The sequence below is a fragment of the Myotis lucifugus genome, unplaced genomic scaffold (genome assembly GCF_000147115.1).
Source record: "Myotis lucifugus unplaced genomic scaffold, Myoluc2.0 scaffold_241, whole genome shotgun sequence".
Classification (NCBI taxonomy): Eukaryota; Metazoa; Chordata; class Mammalia; order Chiroptera; family Vespertilionidae; genus Myotis; species Myotis lucifugus.
In genome coordinates, this window is record NW_005871289.1 from 181,158 (window position 1) to 202,922 (window position 21,765).

The 21,765-nt window shown below is 56.3% G+C and overlaps 1 protein-coding gene across 3 annotated transcripts; it reads right to left on the reverse strand.

The window, feature by feature from the left end:
- Positions 1 to 8,381: 8,381 nt before the first annotated feature.
- Positions 8,382 to 20,523, reverse strand: AARS2 (alanyl-tRNA synthetase 2, mitochondrial). Of its 3 annotated transcripts, XM_006098578.3 has the most exons (22): positions 19,908 to 20,520; positions 18,593 to 18,784; positions 17,914 to 18,059; positions 17,528 to 17,695; positions 16,820 to 16,964; positions 15,346 to 15,491; positions 15,031 to 15,139; positions 14,669 to 14,707; positions 14,471 to 14,582; positions 13,908 to 14,041; positions 13,317 to 13,461; positions 12,905 to 13,077; positions 12,642 to 12,755; positions 12,407 to 12,547; positions 11,366 to 11,503; positions 11,160 to 11,269; positions 10,903 to 11,011; positions 10,516 to 10,638; positions 10,140 to 10,250; positions 9,517 to 9,600; positions 9,321 to 9,431; positions 8,382 to 8,978 (listed from the first exon to the last, which is right to left on the reverse strand). In XM_006098578.3, the coding sequence occupies exons 1-22, from the start codon at positions 20,331 to 20,333 to the stop codon at positions 8,814 to 8,816; spliced, it is 3,141 nt and encodes a 1,046-aa protein (XP_006098640.1). In that variant the 5' UTR covers positions 20,334 to 20,520; the 3' UTR covers positions 8,382 to 8,813. The 3 variants fall into 3 exon arrangements, with proteins under 3 accessions (XP_006098640.1, XP_023618073.1, XP_023618075.1); XM_023762307.1 differs by lacking the exon at positions 8,382 to 8,978 and having other exon boundaries at positions 10,144 to 10,250; positions 19,908 to 20,522; XM_023762305.1 differs by lacking the exons at positions 10,903 to 11,011; positions 11,160 to 11,269 and having other exon boundaries at positions 19,908 to 20,523.
- Positions 20,524 to 21,765: the final 1,242 nt, after the last annotated feature.

Below are 21,765 nucleotides of genomic sequence, written 5' to 3' on the forward strand. Positions count from 1 at the left end.
TCTCTCTCTCTCTCTCTTTTAAATATATTTCATTGATTTTTTACAGAGAGGAAGGGAGAGGGATAGAGAGTTAGAAACATCGACGAGAGAGAAACATCAACCAGCTGCCTCCTGCACACCCCCCACTGGGGATGTGCCCGCAACCAAGGCGCATGCCCCTGACCGGAATCGAACCCGGGACCCTTCAGTCCGCAGGCCAACGCTCCATCCACTGAGCCAAACCAGTTAGGTCCCACCTCTCTCTTCATTCTTTCCCAAAGTCTCCGGCACAGGCTCCCTCCTCTGCCCACTCCTGGGTGAGGTTCCTCAGGGTTCTGCCTAGTCGCCCTGCCTCACTCCTGTTGATGGATCGCAGGCCCACTGGCCTGCCTCCCAGCTCCCTCAAACTCAACTGCCCCCCAAGAGAAGTCGGTGCTTCCTCCAAACCAATCCTCCTCCTGGCACCCTACCTCGCCATCCAGATGCCTGAACCGGAAGCCGGGAGTCGCCACTCTTCTCCTGCCCCTGACACCTGGTTACTGTTGGAGCCCCTCGCGCTACCTCCCAACCCAGCATCCATAATCTCCCTCCTGCTGCTGCCTCAGCCCGGACCTCGCTGCCTGCCTGGATGGCAGCTTCAGCTGCCCAGCACCTGGGTCTGCATCCAGGGTGGTCCCCTCACATCTGGCCTCCCCACTGCGCGCTGGTGCAGCTCAGCTTCCTCAGCTCAGCAGAGGAGGCACCCTGCCACTGGACGCTCTCTGCATCTGGCACACATCAGCTCGTTCATGCTGCCCAGCCTTTGCTCATGCTGTTCCCTCTGCTTGGAATTCCTCCCCCCGCCTCCTCCCCCATTTCAGCTCAGGAAGCAGGGGTGCTTTGGGGCCTGAGCTCAAGCACCTCTTCCTCTGATGCCTTTCAGCCTTTCTTGTCGCTCCCTTTATCAGACCCCCAGCGCCTGTGTCACTTCAGCGATCTGATTGACCCCTCTCCCCCCACAGCCACACTAGACTGTGAGCTCCTCAGGGGGCAGGGACTGCTCGATACTCATTTTGATCCCTGGTCCCTAGCCAGTGTGAGGTCTGCGGTAGGTGAGGTAGCTGTTGTTTGGGGCTGCCCTAGCCCTTCTGATAATAGATTCTGGCCCATAGGAGTATTCTATATCGGTCAGAGCGATTGGCTCAGGGTGGCCACCTGCTGCAAGCCAATCAGAGTCCTCCTTGGGTTTGTCCAAGTGGAAGTAGACAGAAAGACATAGGGATCCCTTACTGAAGGCAGCTATTTCCCTTCCCGAGGAAAGGACCTGTCTGCTGCAGGGGAAGGAGGCCAGGTGGAGACCAGCAGAAGTGAGCGGTGACAGAGAGCACCTGGCGACCTTCAGTCCCCAGTCCTAGTCCCGGAGGCCCCAGAACTGCCCGATTGCTTAACGGTTCCTTCAATTCTGGGACCTAACTCAGTGTCTTCTGACAAGTCCTTTTTGCTGAAGATGGGAGTTGGGTTTCTGCCCCTTTCTGGGCAAAGGGTCCTGGTTCTGACCCTTTTGATAGGTTCACCATTTGGTGAATTAAATTATGGGAAAAATTCTAAATCAGTAGATGAAATATTTCAATGGGATGGCCGAAAAGGGCCAAAGGCCCCAGGTTATTATACACAGGGCCTGACATCTAACGCCTGTGGCCTTTCCCCCTGAAAGTCCTGAGCCTCCAGTCTTACCGCCCATCTCTCCAGCCATAGGACAGTATCGGCAACTAACAGCTGCTGAGCACTTCACAGCTACCAGCTCCCTTCAGAGCTCTTCTCTCGCCTGAGTCTTACAAGCACTCTACATGGAGGCAGGGCAGGCTTCGTGGCCCCATTCTGCTGATGAGTAAACTGAGGACCAGACCTGGAAACGACTGGCCCTGGGACACCCTGGAGGGCTGGAGCCAGGGCGTGCGTGCGGGCAGGCTGCTGCCTCTAAGCACAGGCACTGCTCTTTCACAGTCACTTGCTGTGTCCCCTCCCCCACACTTTCCTCCTCTCTGCTCAGAAAGGAGGAGGCATATTCATTGGGAAGTAGGGCTCCTACCTTCACCCAGTGAGCAGCTGTCGGGGAGGGCCGCCCAGCTGGCAGGGAGAGCAACCAGGCCGTGGCACCCTACTGTGGGAATTTCAGGCCCCTAACTTAAGGCTCTCATCCCTGTTACATTAAAATGCACTCCCCCCCTCAATGAAACGAAATCTTAATGTTACATACCTGTGTGTATATTCATATGCTAACCTTGTGCTGCCTTTTAAAAATGTACTTCAGCCGAAACCGGTTTGGCTCAGTGGATAGAGCCTCGGCCTGCGCGGACTGAAAGGTCCCGGGTTCGATTCCGGTCAAGGGCATGTACCTGGGTTGCGGGCACATCCCCAGTAGGAGATGTGCAGGAGGCGGCTGATCGATGTTTCTCTCTCATCGATGTTTCTAACTCTCTATCTCTCTCCCTTCCTCTCTGTAAAAAATCAATAAAATATATATTTAAAAAAAATGTACTTCATCATTTTAGGTCAAACATGGTAAATTATGAAACATATACTGACACTAATGTTGCAAGTGTTAAAAAATGTAGAAGTCACTTGATATATTATCCAGACAGTTTAAGTGTACAGAAATTATTTATCCTCTTATCAGTCATCCAGGCCTCAGTGTGAGTGAGTTTCAGACCCAAAAACAAAGTTAGGACGTGGGGAAGGAAAATGTACCGCTGAGAGGGCAAAAGGTGGGGAAGGCTCACAGAACGAGAGGCAGGAGACCTGAGATAACTCCACCGACCTCACAGGGTGGCCTTCATCGGGCCTGGGCACACCAGTGTGCAGCTGAGAGTGGTGGTAGGTGTCACTGTCTTCCCTGGAAGCTTGCAGGGATGGGTAGACACGCATTAGCCAGGAGCCCCCAAGGGCCCACAGAGGATAGCCCCAGCCCAGGCATGGCTCAATGACTGAGCATCAACCTATGAACCAGGAGGTCATGGTTCAATTCCCAGTCAGGGCACATGTCCGGGCTTCAGGCTCCATCCCCAGTAGGGGGTGTGCAGGCGGCAGCCTACCAATGATTCCCTCTCATCATTGATGTTTCTCTCTCTTCTTCTTCTTCTCCCTTCCTCTCTCTCTATAAATTTTAAAAAGAGGATAGCCCCAGAGGATAGTCACCTTACTCTGGAGCCTTCTATCCTGGGAACCCACAGGCAGTCAGAGAACCCCAGTTTGAAGGCTGGAAGCGTGTTCAAGACTCTGGTCCTTCTCCGGGGCAGGAATCCTCTCTGACTTTCCAGAGAAGGTTGGGCCACCAACACCGAGTGCCTCTTGTGCCATCATGGGGCGTCCTCATCTAAGGGCACACCCTGCCCTTGGGTGAAGAGAGTGGGGACATCCCAGTGACCTTTCATCTCCTGGAGCCTGTTTCATGGGCCAGTTGGGCTTCCCATGCTATGCCTCTAGCATCCATCCAACCCAGCCCAGGACCTCAATCCCTGGAGAAAGGCTAATCCTCCTCCCCCCAGGCCCCCACCCTGGAACCACATTCAGGCCATAACTCAAAGAGTTAGGTGTTAAGATCTGCCTTCTACAGGTAATGTAAGTGATGAGATGCCCCGGTTTGGCCAGGGTTGTCCTTATTTTTGATGGCTGTTTGGCGGACAAGCGTTCTGGGAACCATGTCCTTGCCTATACAGACAAGGACTTGCAGGCTCTCAGTAGCATGCGCACAGCAGGAGGCAGTGTAGCGGCTGGCCAAGGACTCAGGAGTTACACCGACTAAGGTCAAACATCCACTCTGCCCCCAGCATCTGAGAGACCTTGGGCAAGTCACCTTACCCCACCAAGCCCCCATTTCTTTCTCTATCAGTGGGGATGGTAATTCCTACTTCACAGGATTATCCGGAGGATGAAGGAGCTAATGTGCATGAGGCATTTCATATAGTGCTGGCCTTAGAGCCAGCCCTCCAGATACATGTTAGATATTAAAATGAAGATGTTCGATGTCTTACCCTAATTTACCGAATCTTCACATTTATTGTTGAGGATTATTATTGTTGTTATAACATCATTAGCCCCATTTCACAAGGGAGTACACAGACACTTAGAAAGATTAAGTAACTTGCTACACTTCACACAGCTAGTGAGTGGAGAAGCTAAGGTTTGCGTTGATGTCTGTTTGAAACGAAGCTCTTTTACTTCCATGAACAAAAGCGTAACAGATAGTGAGATGTTGGGGCTGCTTCCTAAATGCCCCAGGCTGGTCGTACACAGCTTAGGGGCTGAAGGGTGCAAGGCAACGATCCAGTTCTGTGGAAAGAGCCTGTGCCTGAAGTGATGTAGCGGGTGAGGGAAACTGGGCCGTTCAGGTCAGCACCAGAAGGGGGACCCCCACCCTCCACGCTGGTGACAAGATGAGAGAGCTCACGAGCCAGGGGAAGTGGGAGGTCCACAGGACAGTGCTGTGGATGACCAGTCTGGGGCATTGGGAAGCCAGCCCACGAATTCTACAAGAATCCTGCAGCACTGCTCTCCTGCCCACAGCTCACGCTGCCCCGGACATGCTTCACAGACCCCGGATCCACAGCTTGACTCTCTAGCACATTCCCTTTCTCAGAGGCGGTCTCGGACCTTCTCCATCCTTCTGCAGTCCTCAGTTAAATCTAACCTCTTGGGCAGAGGCTCCTCCCACCTGCCCACATGGGCAAGTTGCAGATCCCCTTCCTGCTCCTCACGCCCCTGGTCCTCAGCTGTCTTCCCCTCCCTTCCTCTGAGCAGCTGCAGCCTCTGGCCCTCTGCAGGCCCATGAGCACCTCTGTGCCCTGGACACTGTCCCGAACACTCTGATGGGGTACCTGTCACAGACCTCCATTGGGCCCTCAGTGCTCCTCCCACTGCTCTTGTGCTTCTTGTGCCATCAAACCCAGCCACTCCTGCGGCCCCGGTGGCTGTCCTCAGGGCCCTGGGCTTTTGTCTACATTTCCCGGATCTTTTCCATGCCCACCACTCAGACCCTATCGCAGGCCAGGTCACTCCCAAATTCCTGTTTGAGAATCCCCAATTAGTGGTGCCACAAAAGAGGGCAAGAGGTTCCTCTGACAGAGCGCAGGCCCAGCCTGCTTGGTCTCTGGCCAGTGAAACAGCACACTGATCACCCCCCTGGGCCTGCAGCCTCTTTCACTCCTGCCACTTAGGTCTGTAGTCTTAAAAAGAACCCAGTGGTTTCTCTCCCCTCCCCACATCCCTACAGGCGGCTCAGACACCCCATGGGGTAGCTCAGCACCAAAGGTCAGAGAGGCCCTCCCCCAACCACCTAGGGTGCAGAGGCCCAGGTTTCCCCGAGGTAACCAAGGGAAACCAGCCCTGCTGTGGGAGGGAGGGGGGTGCGGAAGCTCCTGGACCTGCGGGGGGGTGGGGGGTTGCAGCCCGCGGGAGCGGGGTGGGGATCAACCTCTCTGAGAAGACTGGGGTCCTTATGCTGGCTCTCCTCCGCGCCCTACCCGAAGCCCCACTTTCCCCTTCCTCCTTCTCATGGTACCCCCCTCCCTTTACTTGCAAACCCTAAGCCTCTGGGCCAGCTTGCAGACAGACTGTGGTGGGGGAGGGGGCACGGGTCCCACCTCAAATGGGTGGGGGTAGGAGGTCTCCTGTAGTTACAGACCGGTCCTCCCCTGCCACGCGAAATGTGGGAGCCCAGGCTGGGGCCGCCCGCCGGCTTTGGGCCCGGGTGGGCTGAGGGCGCCCCGCGGGCGGGAATGGGGGCAGGGAGAGTTCAGCCCGATATGGGAGACCCAGGGTGGAGGGTCCTCTCTCCCGGAGGTCGCCTCACCGACTCCTGGTCCCCAAGGCACTCGCCGTTCCGCAGGCTCCCGCGCGGTCTGCGCCGGTAGTTAGGGACGCCGCACGTCTCCAGGGGGCGGGTCCAGGGCCTGTGTGCACACGTGCGTGTCCCCGCGCGCGCAGTCTCCACCCGGCGCCTGGCTGGCGCGCAGGGCTGCCTTTTGCTGGTTGTCATTATGCGCCGAGGCACCGGGTTGACGCGAGGAGGTTTCTGGCTAACGCGCTGTGTGCGGCCACTGTGCGGGCAGAGGAAACCGTGGCCCTGCGGCATGCTCTGTGCTTCTGGGGGACATGTTTAGGAGCGGGTGGGCTTTTGTGGGGGAAGGTGAGGAGTGGGAGCCCCGGGCAGGGCTCCTGGACCGCAGTGCCTTTCCTTCTTGGTACCTTTTGTGTAGAAATGGGGTGGGGGTGGCGGGAGTTAGGACAGGAGAAGCATCAGCAGTCAGAACCTTCTGGAAGATGAGGAGGGTGAAGGGCACCGCAGAGCTGTGGGCTGCAGCACCCTGCAGAGTGGCCCCTTCCACCTTCTCTAAGAGGGAACAGGCTGATGTCTGGCACCAGGCAGGAAGGTCCAGCCGCCACAGCACCCCTCACACAGCTCTAAGCCTGACTCCCCCCCTACCCCCCACCCCTCACCCCCAGGATGTGGTGCCCTTAGGGGGATGGGTGACTAACTCCAGGGAGGTGGCTAGGAAGAAAAAGAAATTGTCCTTCAAGAGCGGAGAGGCAACCAGGGTGGTGGGAAGTTTCACAGGGAGGTGGAGCTCTGCTTTAATTTCATGTCCTTTTTATTATTATTATTATTATTATTATTATTATTTGATTTCAGAGAGGGAGAGAGGAATAGAAACATCCATGATGAGAATCATTGCTCAATTGCCTCCTGCACCCCCCTACTGGGGATCAAGCCCACAACCCAGGCACGTGCCCGAACAATCGTGACCTCCTGGTTCATGGGCCCATGCTCAACCACTGAGCCACATGGGCCAGGTTAATTATGTCTTTTTGTTGTTAATCCTCACCCGAAGATAAGGATTAAGAACATTGATTTTAGAGAGAGTGGAAGGGAGGCCGCGGAGACACAGGGAGAGAAACATCGATGTGAGAGACACACATCGATGGGTTGCCTCCCCTGACGGGGGTTGGGGAATCAAGCCTGCAACTGAGGTACATGCCCTTGATGGGAATCAAACCTGAGACCCTTCAGTCCACTGGCCGACGCTCTATCCACTGAGCCAAACCGGCAAGGGCTGATTATGTCCTTTTGATGTGTGGCTGGGAGCCTGCACATGCTGAACTAAGTTATGCATGGATTTTCGACTGCATGGGTGGTTGGCACCCCATCCCCCATGTTGTTTGTTCAAGGGTCAACTGTACTAGTTGGTTACCCTGGATAAGTTTAACTTAGAAACTTGGTTAATACATCAATAAAGTGGGTACCACGCCTTACCCTGGCATCCACGTACAAAAAGCTGGGCCTTCCTGAGCACCACTCCTAACTGCTACAGTTGCCAAGATTTTGAGGGAAAGCTTTGTAACCCCGGAACTGAGGGATTCAGGTTCCTTTCAAGCCCCCATCGGTTAAGTCACCGGTGCCGCAAAAGGAGAGATCATGCAAGAAAAGAAGCCAGCGGCCCCTCTCTGCTCTAATAATTTTAAACATCCCCAGAACTTGGTAGTCAGGGAGTCCTTGACTTGAAGATGGGTTCCCTGAGGTCCAGTATGTGACTAGGTCCTGGACAGTCATTCTGGTGGGGAGAGGGCTGCCCTCGTATCCCTTGGCTTCCTCCTGCTCGGAGCTGCCAATTTAAGCTTCAGCTCAGGTATGAGGGAGATGCTGTGTAGCTTAGAGGGTCACTCTGGTCCCCACTCTTTTGACCCCATCACCTGCCACTCTTCCAGCTTGCCGCCCCCCCTCCCTCCCCACAGGGACTCTGCATGGGCTGAGCGAACAGCCCGGACAGCTCTTCCCTCAGATGCACCTCAGTGAGGAAACACCACCCACCATCCTGGTCCCAGCCCACTCCTTCAGACCTCACCACTGCTGACACCCTCTTTCTCTTTATTGCCCCTCATTTCCCACTAGGAGTAAGCTCTGCAAGGACAGGAAGTTTTGTCTGTTTGGTTCTCACATTCTCAGCAACTGACCAGTACCTGTTACTCATTTTATCAACAAATCACCAGGGCCTTCCATAAGTTATTGTTAAAGAACTTAATGCACCAGAGAGGACTGCCCTGCCATAGTGACTTCCACATGATGGTTCTGGATCCTGTTGGTTGGGGAGGCCTTCCTGGGTGCCCAGGACAGGCTGGCCTAGCCTGACCCAGCACGGTGGCGAGGAGGATGGTTCCGATATGGATGCTGGGTGGCCTTTCAGCCCAGTATGAGGAGTCAGACTGGAGATGGGGCACCCATATCAGGTTGCTGGGAGTGGAAAGTCTATTCTTTTTTAAGCAAAAGAACCTTCTGGAACTTCCTCTCCTCTGGGAAATACTTTTTAAAAAACATTTTTTTTTATTGATTTTAGGGAAGAAGGGAATGGGAGAGATAGAAACATCAATGGGAGAGAATCATTGATCGGCTGCCTCCTGCACGTTCCATCCGGGGGACAGAGCCTGTAACCTGGGCATGTGCCCTGACCAGGAATCAAACTGTGCCCTCTTGGTTCATAGGCTGAAGTTCAACCCCTGAGCCACGCTGGGAGGGCTGGGAAATACTTTTTAATGAGCAGTCACAGCCAGGGCAGCCCATGTTTCCGCATTCACCTAGTTTGGTGTGTCTCTGGGCCCACTTCTGCCTTCGCCAGCCCACATTTCCTGTGTCCAGGGAGGACCCAGCCCAGGGTGGCCCTCTCAGCTCAGCTGCTGGGCCTCCAGTCTCCAGCCCTCCCCTCAGCCTCCAGGGAGGTTCTGCTGGTTCCTTCCGGGCTCCTCAGGAAGTTTCATCCGACTCTTGCCACATGTAGCTGTCTCTTTAGTCTACGTGAGTCCCTGGGTCAGAGCTGGTTGAGGGCATAGGCTCGGGCTGTACTGAGCGCAGCTTCCAGGTCAGTAGTGCTTCCGGTGCCCTGGGCCACCACTCGGGAGCCCCAGGCCTTGCCTCCCATGTGGCTGCATACAGCCAGCGCCCAGGCCTCTGCTGTGAAAGCTGGCGTGGCACTCTGGGGACGGAAACAGAAGGGGCAGCAATGCCGAGGGGCCCTCCCTGCCACCATCCACTCAATGTACCCTTGAGAGTGAGTCACAGCGATTAGCTCCGCCTCCCCAGACAGTCTCATGGGGGGAATGGGGTGAAGACAGGTGAGGGTTGGGTTGGGAATGTGTGTGGAGGGGGATGTGTGGTCATTAGGGACAAGAAGATGGCTGTATCTATGTCTCGGGGTGCCCTCATAGAGCACCTCTACCCAGCCCTGGCTCCCTGGTCTGAGAGGAACAAAAGGAGGGGAATCAGCGGCTGGACCAGGAGATGGGCGGGGTGGGGGCTGCTCTCCCACTTGGCTCACCTGGGCCACCTGGCAGGCACACAGCACATGCCCCAGGGGCTGGGGGCTGAGTAGTAGCACGGACGTGCTGGGCACCTGCTCACACAGCTGCCGGACCACCTTCACCAGCACCTGGACAAGGAAGGGCAGGCGGTGACCTGTAGCCCCAGACTCCCAGCTACCTTCCTGTCAGGACACCCCCAACCCCAATACTCACTGAGAGGGACTCAGTGGAAACGGTGTCCACAATCAGGGACCCCTCTGGGTGCCGCTGCAGCAGCTCCTGTGCTTTCTGGGCAGCCTGGGGGGCAGGAGGGACAGCACAGGTCAGGCTGGAAGGCAACCGGCCCTTTCTAAACTGAACCCCCATCCAGAAGTCCCTTCCCTTCCCCCCACCCTCTTCCCCCAGCAAAGGCTTTAGCTTTGAACAGAGGGGCCAGGGGTTCTGCCTGGAATGGCCTCCTTTTGGGTCCCACCTGTGTCCTTCCTCTCCTCCCTCACCTCCTCCCTCTGAGCTCCAGGCCCTGACAAATAGGTCGCTGAAGGTGAGAGGACTAAGGCTGGAGTACAGATGGAGAGGGGGCAGGGGGAAGGGGAATGCAGTCAAGGAGTAATCAGGGCTGAATGGAGCCGTCAGTCAGCTTCCTGGAGGGAGAGCCTGAGCCAGGCTTGGGAGCTGGGGAGACCTGGCTTGGCAGAGAAGTGGGGGTCTGGTAACGGTGCCCAGCTGGCAGGAGAGGGAGCTGACACCACCCCCGTGCCAGTTCATACTAGTGTCTCTGGCCCTTGTTGGGTGTGCCTGGAATCCCCCCTGATGGGTGCAGCCAAACCCCCTCCTACCTGCCTTACTTCCAGCTTCCGGATCGCAGTGTTGGCACGCCGCTGCAGCACCTTCAGTGTGGCCTGCAGCTCCCGCCGCTGCCACTGGGGCATCACAGCGGTGTCCACAGCCTACAGCCAGAAGCAGTACATCATCCTCGCCCCTCCCTGAGCCACAGCCTCTGCAGCTGGGACCAGCAGGGCCAGGGAAGAGACCACCCCCCACCGCACCCCCCGACTCCACCCTGCAGACAATCATCCAGGCATTCCCTGGGAATGCTGGGGAGAGGCTGGAAGGGTCCAGAGAGGCAATGGGGAAGGGCATAGGGCAAGGACACGGGTAGGGATGGGGTGTGCACGGGCATGTGGGCAGCTCCATGGTGGGCATGACCCTCACATCGGTGAGTCGTCCCACGTCCTTGGACAGCTGCTGGGCCTCCACCACGTCCCGGCTGCCCCGACTCAGCCGCTCTGTGGCTGCTTCCACCTCCTGGGCCAGGCTCTGGCCCACTTCTCGGGCCTGTAGGGAGGGAACAGGATGGTCAGGGCTGTTGGCTTACTTTCAAAGCTCTCAACCTATTGCTGCTCACGGCCAAATTAGAAATATTTAACCATCAGGACCAATCAAGGCACCAAATGATCACGCCAGCTGCCAGCTGCCAGCAGTGCACATGTAGGAGCACTGGTTCTGCTGCTGGGCATCCCCTAGCCTGAGCGCATCAGCTGCGTGTCCCCTGCCCCATGCACACTCAGCCGCCTCCCGGGCCCTGCTGGCGTGCCCGACCTGCTGGGCCTGCTCCCCAGTGATGGCCAGCAGGCGGGTGGTGCCCTTGGTGAGCTGGCGCTCCCCAACGATGACCAGGTCTCCTACAGCCCCTGTGCGCAGCAAGTGCCTGTGGGCAGAGGGAGGGAGGAAGAAGTCAGGGGGGATTATGGAAGAGAAGAGCAGCCTGAGCTCCAAACCAGGAGTTGGCAGCTCCAAAGACCAAGGGTGAGGACCCAGCTCCAGGCCAGGGCAGGCAGGCAGGCAGGGTGACTCACGTCCCACAGCACAGCTCCACAGAAGTCTGCAGTGCAGCTTGAGAAGCTGGGTCCAGTGCCTGGGCCACGGGCACCCCCACTGACACCACCCGCACTGGGTCTGGGTACACCTGTGGGTGGGAGGGGACAGGTCTGCTAACTGGCCTGTGGTGGGGAGGGGTGGGCGGGAGAAGGTGATCTCCACCAAGGGAGCTCCCCCAACTCACCTCATCCAGGCAGCGCAGGCCAGGGACATGGGCAGTGTGTGCCAGGGCTACCTCCTCCATGTACACGGCCTCGTCCTGCCGCACAGCCTCCTGCACAGTGCTCTCCACTGCTCGGAGCTGCTCTGGGGTCAGCGGGGCCTGGTGGGGTGGGAGGGAAACGGACAGACCGACAGGCAGTCAGCCCCATGCCTGCAAGTGATGCATGAAGCAGCCTTCACTGTCCATTGAACTACCCTACGCTCTAGAACAGTGGCTAGCACCTAGTAGGTGCTCAATAAACACTTGTGGAGCAAACAATTCTTGTCCTTAGAAAGCTACCTGGGAGTCGGGCCTATTGAAAGCTGCAGGCCTTTCCCATTAGGCATTAAAAGTTGATGGAGCCCCAGCTAGATGGCTAGTTCGTTGGAGCATCATCCCATACACCACAAAGTCAGCGGGTTCGATTCCTGGTCAGGGCACATACCCATGTTTCGGGTTCCATCCCAGGTTGGGGCACATAGGGGAGGCAAATGATCGATATTTCTCACATTGATGTTTATTTCTCTCTCTCTCCCCTTTCCTCTCTCTAAAATCAATAAACATATCATCAAGTGAGGATTAAAACAGAAAATGGAGGCTCTGTACTCAGGGAGCTTATGACAAGAGGCAACCCAGTTGAAAAGAAGTATAGGATGGGGGAGATGCGGGAGCAAGGAGTAGTCAGTGGAATAGGATTTAGTCAGTGCCTGCTTCCTGGGGGGAGTATTGAGCCAGATATACGAGAGGAGGGAACAGGTGGCAGAGAAGGGAGAGAGCAGCGCCTGTGCAAGCATGGCTTGGGTGACAGCAGGAACAGGGAGATGGGTGGCTGGGGTAAAGGGAGGACTCCACATCCCCTGTGTGCTGGAGGAGCCTGATGGGATGACACCCACTCAGGTTCCTATAGTGACTGACTGACAGGGAGATCAGGCCCTCGGACTGGCCAGACTCCCCACCCCACCAGCCTTTCTCACTCTGAGCCTGTCACCTCACTTGAAGCCTGTCTCTCTGTGCCCTGCTCACCTGGGTGGCCACGTCAAAGCGCAGCCGCTCGGGACTGAGATGGGAGCCTCGCTGTTCTGTGCCAGGGCCCAGGGCCTGCCGCAGCGCCCAGTTTAGCAGGTGGATGGCCGTGTGCTTCTCCATGCAGCCTAGACGCCAGGACTGAAACGCTTTTGTCACCCGGCGTCCGGGTGAGAGTGGGGGGTGGAGAGTAAAGGAGCTGCAGGATATCAAGAGCAGCAGGGTGGGTCCTTACCTTGTCCACGTGCAGCTGCACTGCATCCCCCACCTTCAGGCACTCGGGGGCCACAGCCTCATGCAGGATGAAGCCTCCGCAGACCTGGGCCCGGGCAACCGGGAACAGCACATCCTGGGGAAGGTCAGAGGCCAAGGGGCTAGAGTGACTGCCTGGAGCCTCTCCCCCCACCCCCTTGGCTCCCTTTCTGGCTCAGGTCTGCCTCCTGCAGAAGTTATCCTGTGTGTGTGGGGGGAGGGTGCGGGGGGGCGGGGGGAGCTCACCTGCTGCCCCACCCGCACCAGGTAACCTCGGTCTGAAGCCTGACCCCCCTGTTCAGCGTAGAAGTTGGTTCTGTCTAAGAGGATACCACAGCGCTGGCCTTCCCCCACGGAGGCCACTGCTGTTCCGTCCTCTGTATACAGCTGGAGCACCTGGGCCTCGCAGGTGCCAAACTCTGCCAGGGCAAAAAGTGGTTATCAGTGTTAGGCAGGGGTTTGAGACATACAGGTGGGTCTGGGCCTCACTGGAAGCCAAGTGAGGAGAGGGGTTGGGAATGGGGGATAGGGTCCAAGTCCTGCTCAGGGACACAGCGACCCCTGGTGGTCCCTGGGGACTGCACAGGGCAACCATCTGCCTGTCCCTCCCAATCAAGGTCAGGCAAGCCTATGGCCACCGCTCAGCCCAGGCTCTCACCATAACCCCCACTGGGTCGAAGGCAGTAGTTGTACTTGGGGCTGTCATCAGTTGGGGGCAGCCCTCGACGCTGCAGCTCCCCCAGCGCATGGATGTTGAGTCGCAGTCCCTGCTCCTCAGCTGGCTCAGCCTGCCGGGCCCGGTGCTGCAGGACAGGCATGGGTATGTGTATGGATAGAAGGGCTGCATGGAGAGTGCAATGGGACTTGAGCCTCCGAAGAGCCCTGTCCCTGCCATCTGCTCTGTGCACCCTGCGGCCCCCTCTGGAATAAGTGCTCAGGGCTTGGCTGGTGCAGGAGACCCTGGGTTGGCTGGTGAACCACCCATCCTGCGGGGTGTCAGGATCAGGCCTCCCTCACCGAATTCTGCCCCTGTAGGCGCCTCCCAGGACATGTGTTGGCCTTTCCCTCCCCCCCGCCCGCTCCTGTTCAGCCCACTGCACTAGTGTGCCTTTCCAGGGGCTGGGGAGGGGCCTGAGGTGAAGGACAGTGCCTAGCTCAGCCTCCTCTTCCTTCAATAGCTGCAGCCCTCCCCAGGGACTCAGGGCTGACTGTCCCAACAGAACCCTGGTGGGGGTGCCCCAGCCCGTACCTGGGCCTCCTCCTCGGCCAGCCGCGCCAGCCCAGCAGAGTCCAGCTGCACCCCTTTCTCCTCCAGCATCAGCTCTACCAGGTCCAGTGGGAGCCCCAGGTCGCCAGACATTGACAAGGACCAGGCCACGTCGGCTTTTCGGAAGGAAGATGGGGTTTTGAGCGGGGAGGGGCAGGATAGAGGGAGGGGGAGAAGTGAGGGAGAAGGGCCAGGGCTTTTCCAATCACACCAGGTGCCAAGCACAAGTACCCTCTCCTCACACTGGGTTGGCCCAGGACACGGGTCACCTTCAGGCTTCGGGCTCCAAGGCCAGAGCTGGGTTCCCTTGGCAACCATGTCAGAGGAGGAGGGAGGCAGAGACTGAGGCAGGAGCAGCGGGGCAGTGAGGAAATGGAGAAATGAGGAGAAGCAGGGTGGTGTTCCCACCACAGAGAAGTCTGGGTGTTGGAGGAGCACAGGCTGGGGGACATGGGAGGAGGAGGGGAAGGTGCGAGGCACAGGCCTGGCCCAGAGCTCCCTCCTCGCCTTCCCCGGCTCACGCCCTGGCGGGGCACCCCACTCACCAGGGAACACATCAGAAGGTCCCAGGCGCCGCAGGGTCCGATCGATGATCCGCCGACCCCGCTGCAGGGAGGCCAGGAAGGCTGCCTCGTCCTCCGACACCAGGTTGGCTATCTGAACGGCGGGCATGACAGAGATGGAGGGAGAGCCTCTCTACCACTCTCTGGTCGGCCCGGCCCTCCCCCACCCGAGTCCAGTACCTGGGCCGAGTTCTTCTGCAGCTCTGGGTAAGTGTCTCCCTGGAGGAGGTAACAGGGCTGAGGAAGTGTGAAAGGGAGAGGCAACCAGACAGCCTCCCCCTCCGCCCCTGGGCCTCCCTGAGGACACCTGTTCTAGAGGCTCAGACAGGCTGATGGACGGGGGAGGGACCCACATGGGGAGTCTGTTTCCCTGTGGGGTGGGGACACAGGCAGAGGGAGTCCCACGGTCAAAGGTTCAGCAGCCTGAAGGCTCCCTGCTTTTGTAAGCAACGGCAGCTTTCTCAGCTGCTGACAGGATGCTGGGACGGCAGGCCCCCCGAGTGCCCGGGAGGCCCAGAGGGGTGAGGAAGCTGTGTCCTTACCAGTGTCTCCACCACTACCGGTACCAGGCTGCCCAGGAAGCCAGGTGGTGCCCGCAAGACCTCCGTAGAGAACCGCACGGCTCGACGGAGGATCCGACGAAGAACCAGCCTAGAGGGTTCAAAGCCAGATGTGAACCCCCACAGCCCCTGGTCGGTGGTTTGGAGATTGGGGAGGGCAGGCCAGCGTGTGCTCCCACCCCAAAGCTCTCTCCCTTCTCCGGCTCCTCCTGCCATCTCACCCCGACCCACCTCTGTTCCCTTCCTCCCCTGCAAGCCCCAGCTGCACCTGCCCCTCTGCAGTCCTTCCAGACTCACGGGGCGCCCGACATTCCGGGGGAGACACCATCGGCGATGCAGACACTGAGTGTGCGAATGTGATCAGCCACCACGCGGTACGCCATATCTATGCGGCCCTCGTCTGCTGCCCCTACCCGGCCCAGGTAAGGGGGGGCCCCGCAACCCTGGAAAGCAGGAGAGGAGGCATGGCTACCGCCCTGCCCAACCTGGCCCCGGTGGGATGCTCTTCATCACCCCTAAAGTGGACTACATCTGGAATAGCCAGGATGTAGGAGCTTCAAAGATGAACGGGACTCAGACACTGGCCTCACGGGGCCCACATTCGCACTAACCATAACCACAGGTGTGATCATTTACTGAATTTCTACCCAAACACCCTGTTCTGGGAGGTATTACTATCCTCGATGTCAGAGGAAACAGAGGCCCAGAGGACCTAAGCGCCACACAACTGACCAGGAGCAGCCCTGAGCTTTGAGCCAGGCCTGTCTGACCACAGGTGCTCTCCATGGCCCACACCTGCCGCTACGGGCTTTAGGGGGCAGGCGGGACGGTGGGAGCTGTGTGGACATGTGCTCCAGAGCAGAGTGCTAGATTCGTGCAGCACCAGACCCACGTCTTCCCCAAGCTGCCCTCCTCAATACACAGTCCTGCCGTTCACCTCATTGCTTGTCAAACACTTGGGAGCCAGCCTTTTCTTTCCCTCCCTATCCACTCCATCAGTGCGGCCTTAGCTTCTCCCTCCATGAGATCTCGCAAATCAATCTACTTTCCTCCACTTTCATGATGACCAGCCTAAGCCATGCCCTACTCTCCCTTCCCTGGACTATGAAATCGCCTCCCCATTGGTTTCTCAGCTTCTACTCCTGCCTCCCTCCAGCTCATCCTCCACATAGAAACAGGAGTGGTTTTTTAAGTGTCAGTCAGAGCATGCTCCCCGCCTTAGAGCCCTGCTCACTGCACTCAGAATAAAATCCCTACTTGGGACTTCTAGGTCCCGTGAGATTGGACCCTAGCTTTCCTCTCCGGGTCGCCTGTTTGCAAAAATGGCCACAATCCTTCCTTTTTCTGTGAGCGTGCCACTTTGCAATGTGACTTTACAGTTGCTTTCCATCAAGACAGAGAGTCTGTTTCTCCATCCCTCGAATCTGGGCCAGCCTGTGACTTGCTTTGGTCAAGAGAATATGGACGCTGTTCTGAGCCCAGGCCTCAAGAGCCCTGTGTGCTTCTGCTCTCCTTGGGACCTTGCTGAACTGTGATGTGAACAAGTGTGAGCTGGCCTGCTGCAGGGTGACAGACACATGGCTGGCCACCCCACTGCCAGCCAACTCCTAGAAGTACAGCAGCCCCGCCTCCTGACGGCCACCGTTTCACTTCCAGTCAGGGGTTTCCTCCTGCTTCCGCACCCCATTACCTGTGGTGCTGCATGAAGACCAGATTCCAAACGCACTGGCGAGCAGGCCAGAAGCTTCTGGAAGGCAAGAGGCAGGCTCACCTGGTGTATAGCGTTGAGCAGCGGGGAAAAGAGGTCAGTGTCGTAGGTGGAGCGTCTGCCTTGCAGCACAGCTACCAGCCTTTCCAGGCCCATTCCCGTGTCCACATGCCGCTGGGGCAGGGGCTGCAGACTTCCATCTGCCTCTCTGGCCAGGGAAGGTGAACAAGGTGAGGCTCCGCACAGGATTACACACAGATGTGAGGCTCAAGTGGCACAGAGGAATGAGGAGGGGTCTAGGGGCCTGAGAGGGAGGAACCAGATGCAGTATAATCCCCCACCCCCCCATAAACACAGACGATGATGGGATGATGGCCTTGGGTCCAGTCCCTTCTCATAAAGGGTGACCTTCACCCTCACCACTACCCCCCGACCCTTGGGCCCTGGCCTGGACCCCGACATCCCCTTTCTGGGACAGAATTATTTGCCCTTAGAAAGAGGCATGTCAAGGCTGGAAGGAAATCTTAGAGATCATCAAGTGCCACTATCATGTGATAAGAGAGCAGAGGCCAGAGGGCAGCAGTGACTCGCTTAAACTGTTATGGGCCAAGACTAGGATTAAATCAGTTATTATCTGAAAAGTGTTTAGAAATGTGCCTGGCACGTAGTAAGTGCCGTTTAAGTGTGTGCTTTTATAAGAAACAGATCAGTCTCCTGACTGCCACTTTTCCACTTCCAGCCAGGGGTTTCCCTGCTTCCGCACCCCATTACCTGTTGTGCTGCATGAAGACCAGATTCCAAAGCTCCACCAGCTGGGGGGCACCCATCCCTCCAGCCAGGTCATAGTGGATCTCGGTACAGGGCCCACAAGGGCCAGTGTCCCCCATCTCCCAGAAGTTCTCTTGTGGCCCAAAGGAAAGCACACGGCTGGCAGGGACCCTGGAAAGAAAGCCAGGTGGGTGGTAGGGAGACAGACAAACCCCAAAGCCGGACCCTCTTTGCCATGAGCGCCTCTCCATCAAGCTGAGCAAGAGGAGGAACAGGACTGCCCCAGAGTCTCCTGGGATATGCGGGGACTCGAAAGGCCTTATGCGGACAGTCTCTATTTTCCAGGCCTCCTGCCCCCCAGGAGTGGACATGAGGGAGGGTGAACTTACCCTAAGCTGAGCCAGATGTCCCTGCTCTCCAGATCTGGGTCCAGCCCTGCTTTGGGGTCACCACCAAAGTAGGAGACCCAGAGCCTGTCCTCAGGGATCCCATAGACCTGAGTGAGCAGTTCCCAGGCCATGCCGCAAGCCTCCTCCTGCAGTGGAAACCCACAGGGGGGGTGGGGGGAAGAGGAAGACGGGTGAGAAGAAAGCCCCACTAGAGCGTCAATCCAGCCACATGAGTGCAGCCCTCAGCTTGAGACAAAACCATTTCCACTGTCCACCTTGTTTCTAAAACAAGCCATGACCAACGCTGAGTTTTTTCCTGCCCAGAAAGCTTCCAAATCCTCCTTTCTTTCAAGTCTCACCTTCTCCATGAAATCCTCTAACCACACTAGCCTGGGATGATCTAGAACTCATGCATTTTAGTGTTACTGTCTGTTTATTCACACAACAACGATTGATCAGCCATTACGCAGGGGGCACAGTCCTGGCCATCAAGGGGCTTACAATCCAATTAGAGAAATGAGACACTGTCCTCTTAGCATGTGCAGGCCGCACTTTGCCTCTGTGTCTGGCATGAGGCCCTGCCTAAGCAGACTCCAGGAGTGGAGAGAGGACTAGCCTTCACCCCCTTCTTGGTTGAATGCTGACCCTTCCCGAACTCTAGGACGTCCTGGAGACTCACCTTAAAATATTCACCCCCAAATGCCCAGTTGCCAAGCATCTCAAAGAAGGTGTGATGGGAAAGGTCTCGGCCCACGTCCTCCAGGTCGTTGTGGCTTCCTCCGGCCCGCACACATTTCTGGCTGTTGGCCACACGTCGGAAGCCTGCCATCTCGCTCCGTGGGTCCACGGTGCCCAGGAAGATGGGCTTGAACTGGAACACGTGAAGAAGGGGGAGAGGGAGAGCCAAGTCCCTCATGAGAGGAGAAATATGGGGAGTGAGGACAGAGATGGCTGACTGTGCACCCAAAGTGCAGTGTGGTCTCGGCCAGGGGGGCAACCTGGGAGCCTAGGGGTACCCATCTCTTGTGTGTTATGTGTGTGTGTGTGTGTGTGGGGGGGGGCAGGGCAGACAAGGGGTAAATAAATCATGAAACAGAGATCTTCTGCTAGTAAAATAGGCAAGAAAAAAGGAGGAGGAATGTGTTGGTGGCTGGAAATGGGACAATGAATGGCTGCATCCTCCATCTCAGCTTCTTCAACCACAGCCAATAGCTTCCAGGGTACAAAACAGACCACAGGGCCCTGGGCATAGCCTCTAAAGCAGCGGTTCTCAACCTGTGGGTCGCGACCCCTTTGGGGGTCGAATGACCCTTTCACAGGGGTCGCCTAAGACCATCGGAAAACACATCTATAATTACATATTGTTTTTGTGATTAATCACTATGCTTTAATTATGTTCAATTTGTAACAATGAAAATACATCCTGCATATCAGATATTTACATTACGATTCATGACAGTAGCAACATTACAGTTATGAAGTAGCAACGAAAATAATTTTATGGTTGGGGGTCACCACCACATGAGAAACTGTATTAAAGGGTCGCGGCATGAGGAAGGTGGAGAACCACTGCTCTAAAGTTAACCAACCCCCCTCCCCCCACCTCCCACCCATTTTACAGATGAGGACAAACAAGTCTGGGGAGGGTAAGCAGCGCTCAAGGTCACGGGCTTGGAGAACAGAGTCTAGCGCAGGGCACGTGCTCCACACCACATCCACGTAACGAATATTATCTTTATTGAAAGAATAAATGAAGCCAGACTTCCCCCACCATCTGCCCCCGTGGGACTCCACACCCACCATTCCTGGGCCTAAAACTCAATCCCAAACCACAAGTTCCCAGGTCGAGTCTTCCCCCAACCCTAACTCGTGCCCGCGATCGCCCGGCCCACCCATGGCCCTCCCTCCCCAAGAGCTATGAGCTCCGCCTCTTGCCTCTTTTGCCCAATCCCGTAGCGCCTTTCTCTCGCGGAAATCACAAGCCCCGCCCCAACCTGGTTCATGCCGGCGTTGACGAAGAGTAAGCTGGGGTCGCCGCGGGGCCGCACGGACGCGGACGGCACGAGTCGGTGGCCATGGCGGTCCCGGAAGAAGCTCAGGAAGGCGTCACGGACGGCCGACGCCTGGGCTGGAGGGGGCGCGGAGGAGAGCGGCCGGCGGCTGGGGCCCCGCCACGGTGGCGACCTTCGAATGGCCCGCCGCAGCCCTCCGACTGCAGCTGCCACCGACGCCGCCATCTTAACTCGGGGCAGAGGCTTCACGGGGTCAGAGGGCACCGCGGGGGTAGAAGGTGAAGTGGGAAGGAAGCGGGGCATTTCCCATCCCACAGCGGCTCCTGGCGGTGGGAGGCCTCGAGGCAGCCGCTGCCGCCTTTGTGGAAATGGTTGTGAAGGGTTTGCTTGTAGGCCCCTGTAATTCATTCGGCATTCAACAAATATTCATCGGGAGCCAGTGATGTGCCGGCCATTGTTTTAGGCGCTTAAGGAACATTAGTAACAAAATTAATAAAAATCCCTGCCCTCTAGAAATCTTTATTGTTAGCAATAATTGCTAATTTTATTAATTTTGCAAGGTTACATACAAATGGAGTTTCAGTGAACAGGCATGGATTGAACTGTGTGTGTGTGTGTGTGTGTTTCCAGGCTGAGAAGAAAGCAAGAGTGCCAAGGGAATTGATACCAGCATTCATTCTGGAGGCATTCAACAAATTTATTGTATACCTATTCTGTGGCAGGCATTGTTAATCTAGGCACTTTCTGGTTCCATGTCCTTGGCTTTGGAAATGGCTGTTTTGTTCTTAGGGACTGAAACAGATCCTTTAGAACAGGAGTCCAGCTGAGAGACAGAAGCCAAACAGCATCTGCCTCATTATTAATTGATTAATGACATTTGGTCTTTTAATTTATTTTCCTGGGGATTAGAGAGAATCCAGTTGGTCAGGGCAGGGCTAAGCTGTTGGCCAATAGCTGCAGAGATTTCTCTCTCCCTAAGCATCCCAGTGCCCCTGGGGTTTTGTGTGTTTTGTTTTAGGGTAAGAGATACCTGTTCCACCTCCCCCTTCTGTCTTCCTCTCCATGGTGACAGCTGTGACCAGAGGCCCTTGTGGATGCAGCCCAGGGTCCTCATGGGGCTTCTCATAATACCCTCTGCTCTTGGTTTGAGAAATTAAACACGTTGAGAAGATATGTTGCCACCATGAAAACCCAATACAGGGAGACGAACTGAGGTCAGTGTGATCACGTACAAGGCCTCAGTCATCCAGATGGGTTCTTTGGCTGCCATTCGTTGTGAGTTATGTTATTTAGGGACTTTTGAAACACAACTCCCTTGGGAAATGCGTAGTCTTTTTTTGACTCGAGTTTCTCTAGTGATAGTGAATTCTTAACTTTGTCTTCTGATCTGCCCCGTGATCCTGTTTCTTCCCTTGCCCACGTAGATGAAAGGTGTTGTTTTGAAAGTGCGTTTTGCCTGTTTTGGTTTTTCCAGTGTTTTTGAAACAGGAACCTAAAGCCAGATGGGGATTTCCATGAGATTGATGATTTTGAGACAAGACTGTGAAATTCTTCCCCAAACTAAGATGGGAGTGTTTTGCTAGGGAAATCTAGCTGGGGCCTCTACCTAGTACTGATGTCAACTTTTTCCCCCCTTCAGATTTTGCCCTAGATTGGGCCTGGAAAGGTTTTGCATTATAGTAGGAACTTCATGTTTTTAGACTAATGTGGATCTAGTGTGGAGCCATGGCTCCCCCCCCCCCAACAGCTTTATTTAAATATAATTCATAAACCATACAATTCACCCATTTAAAGTATATAGTTCAGTGGCTTTTAGTTCATTTACAGAGTTGTCAACCAT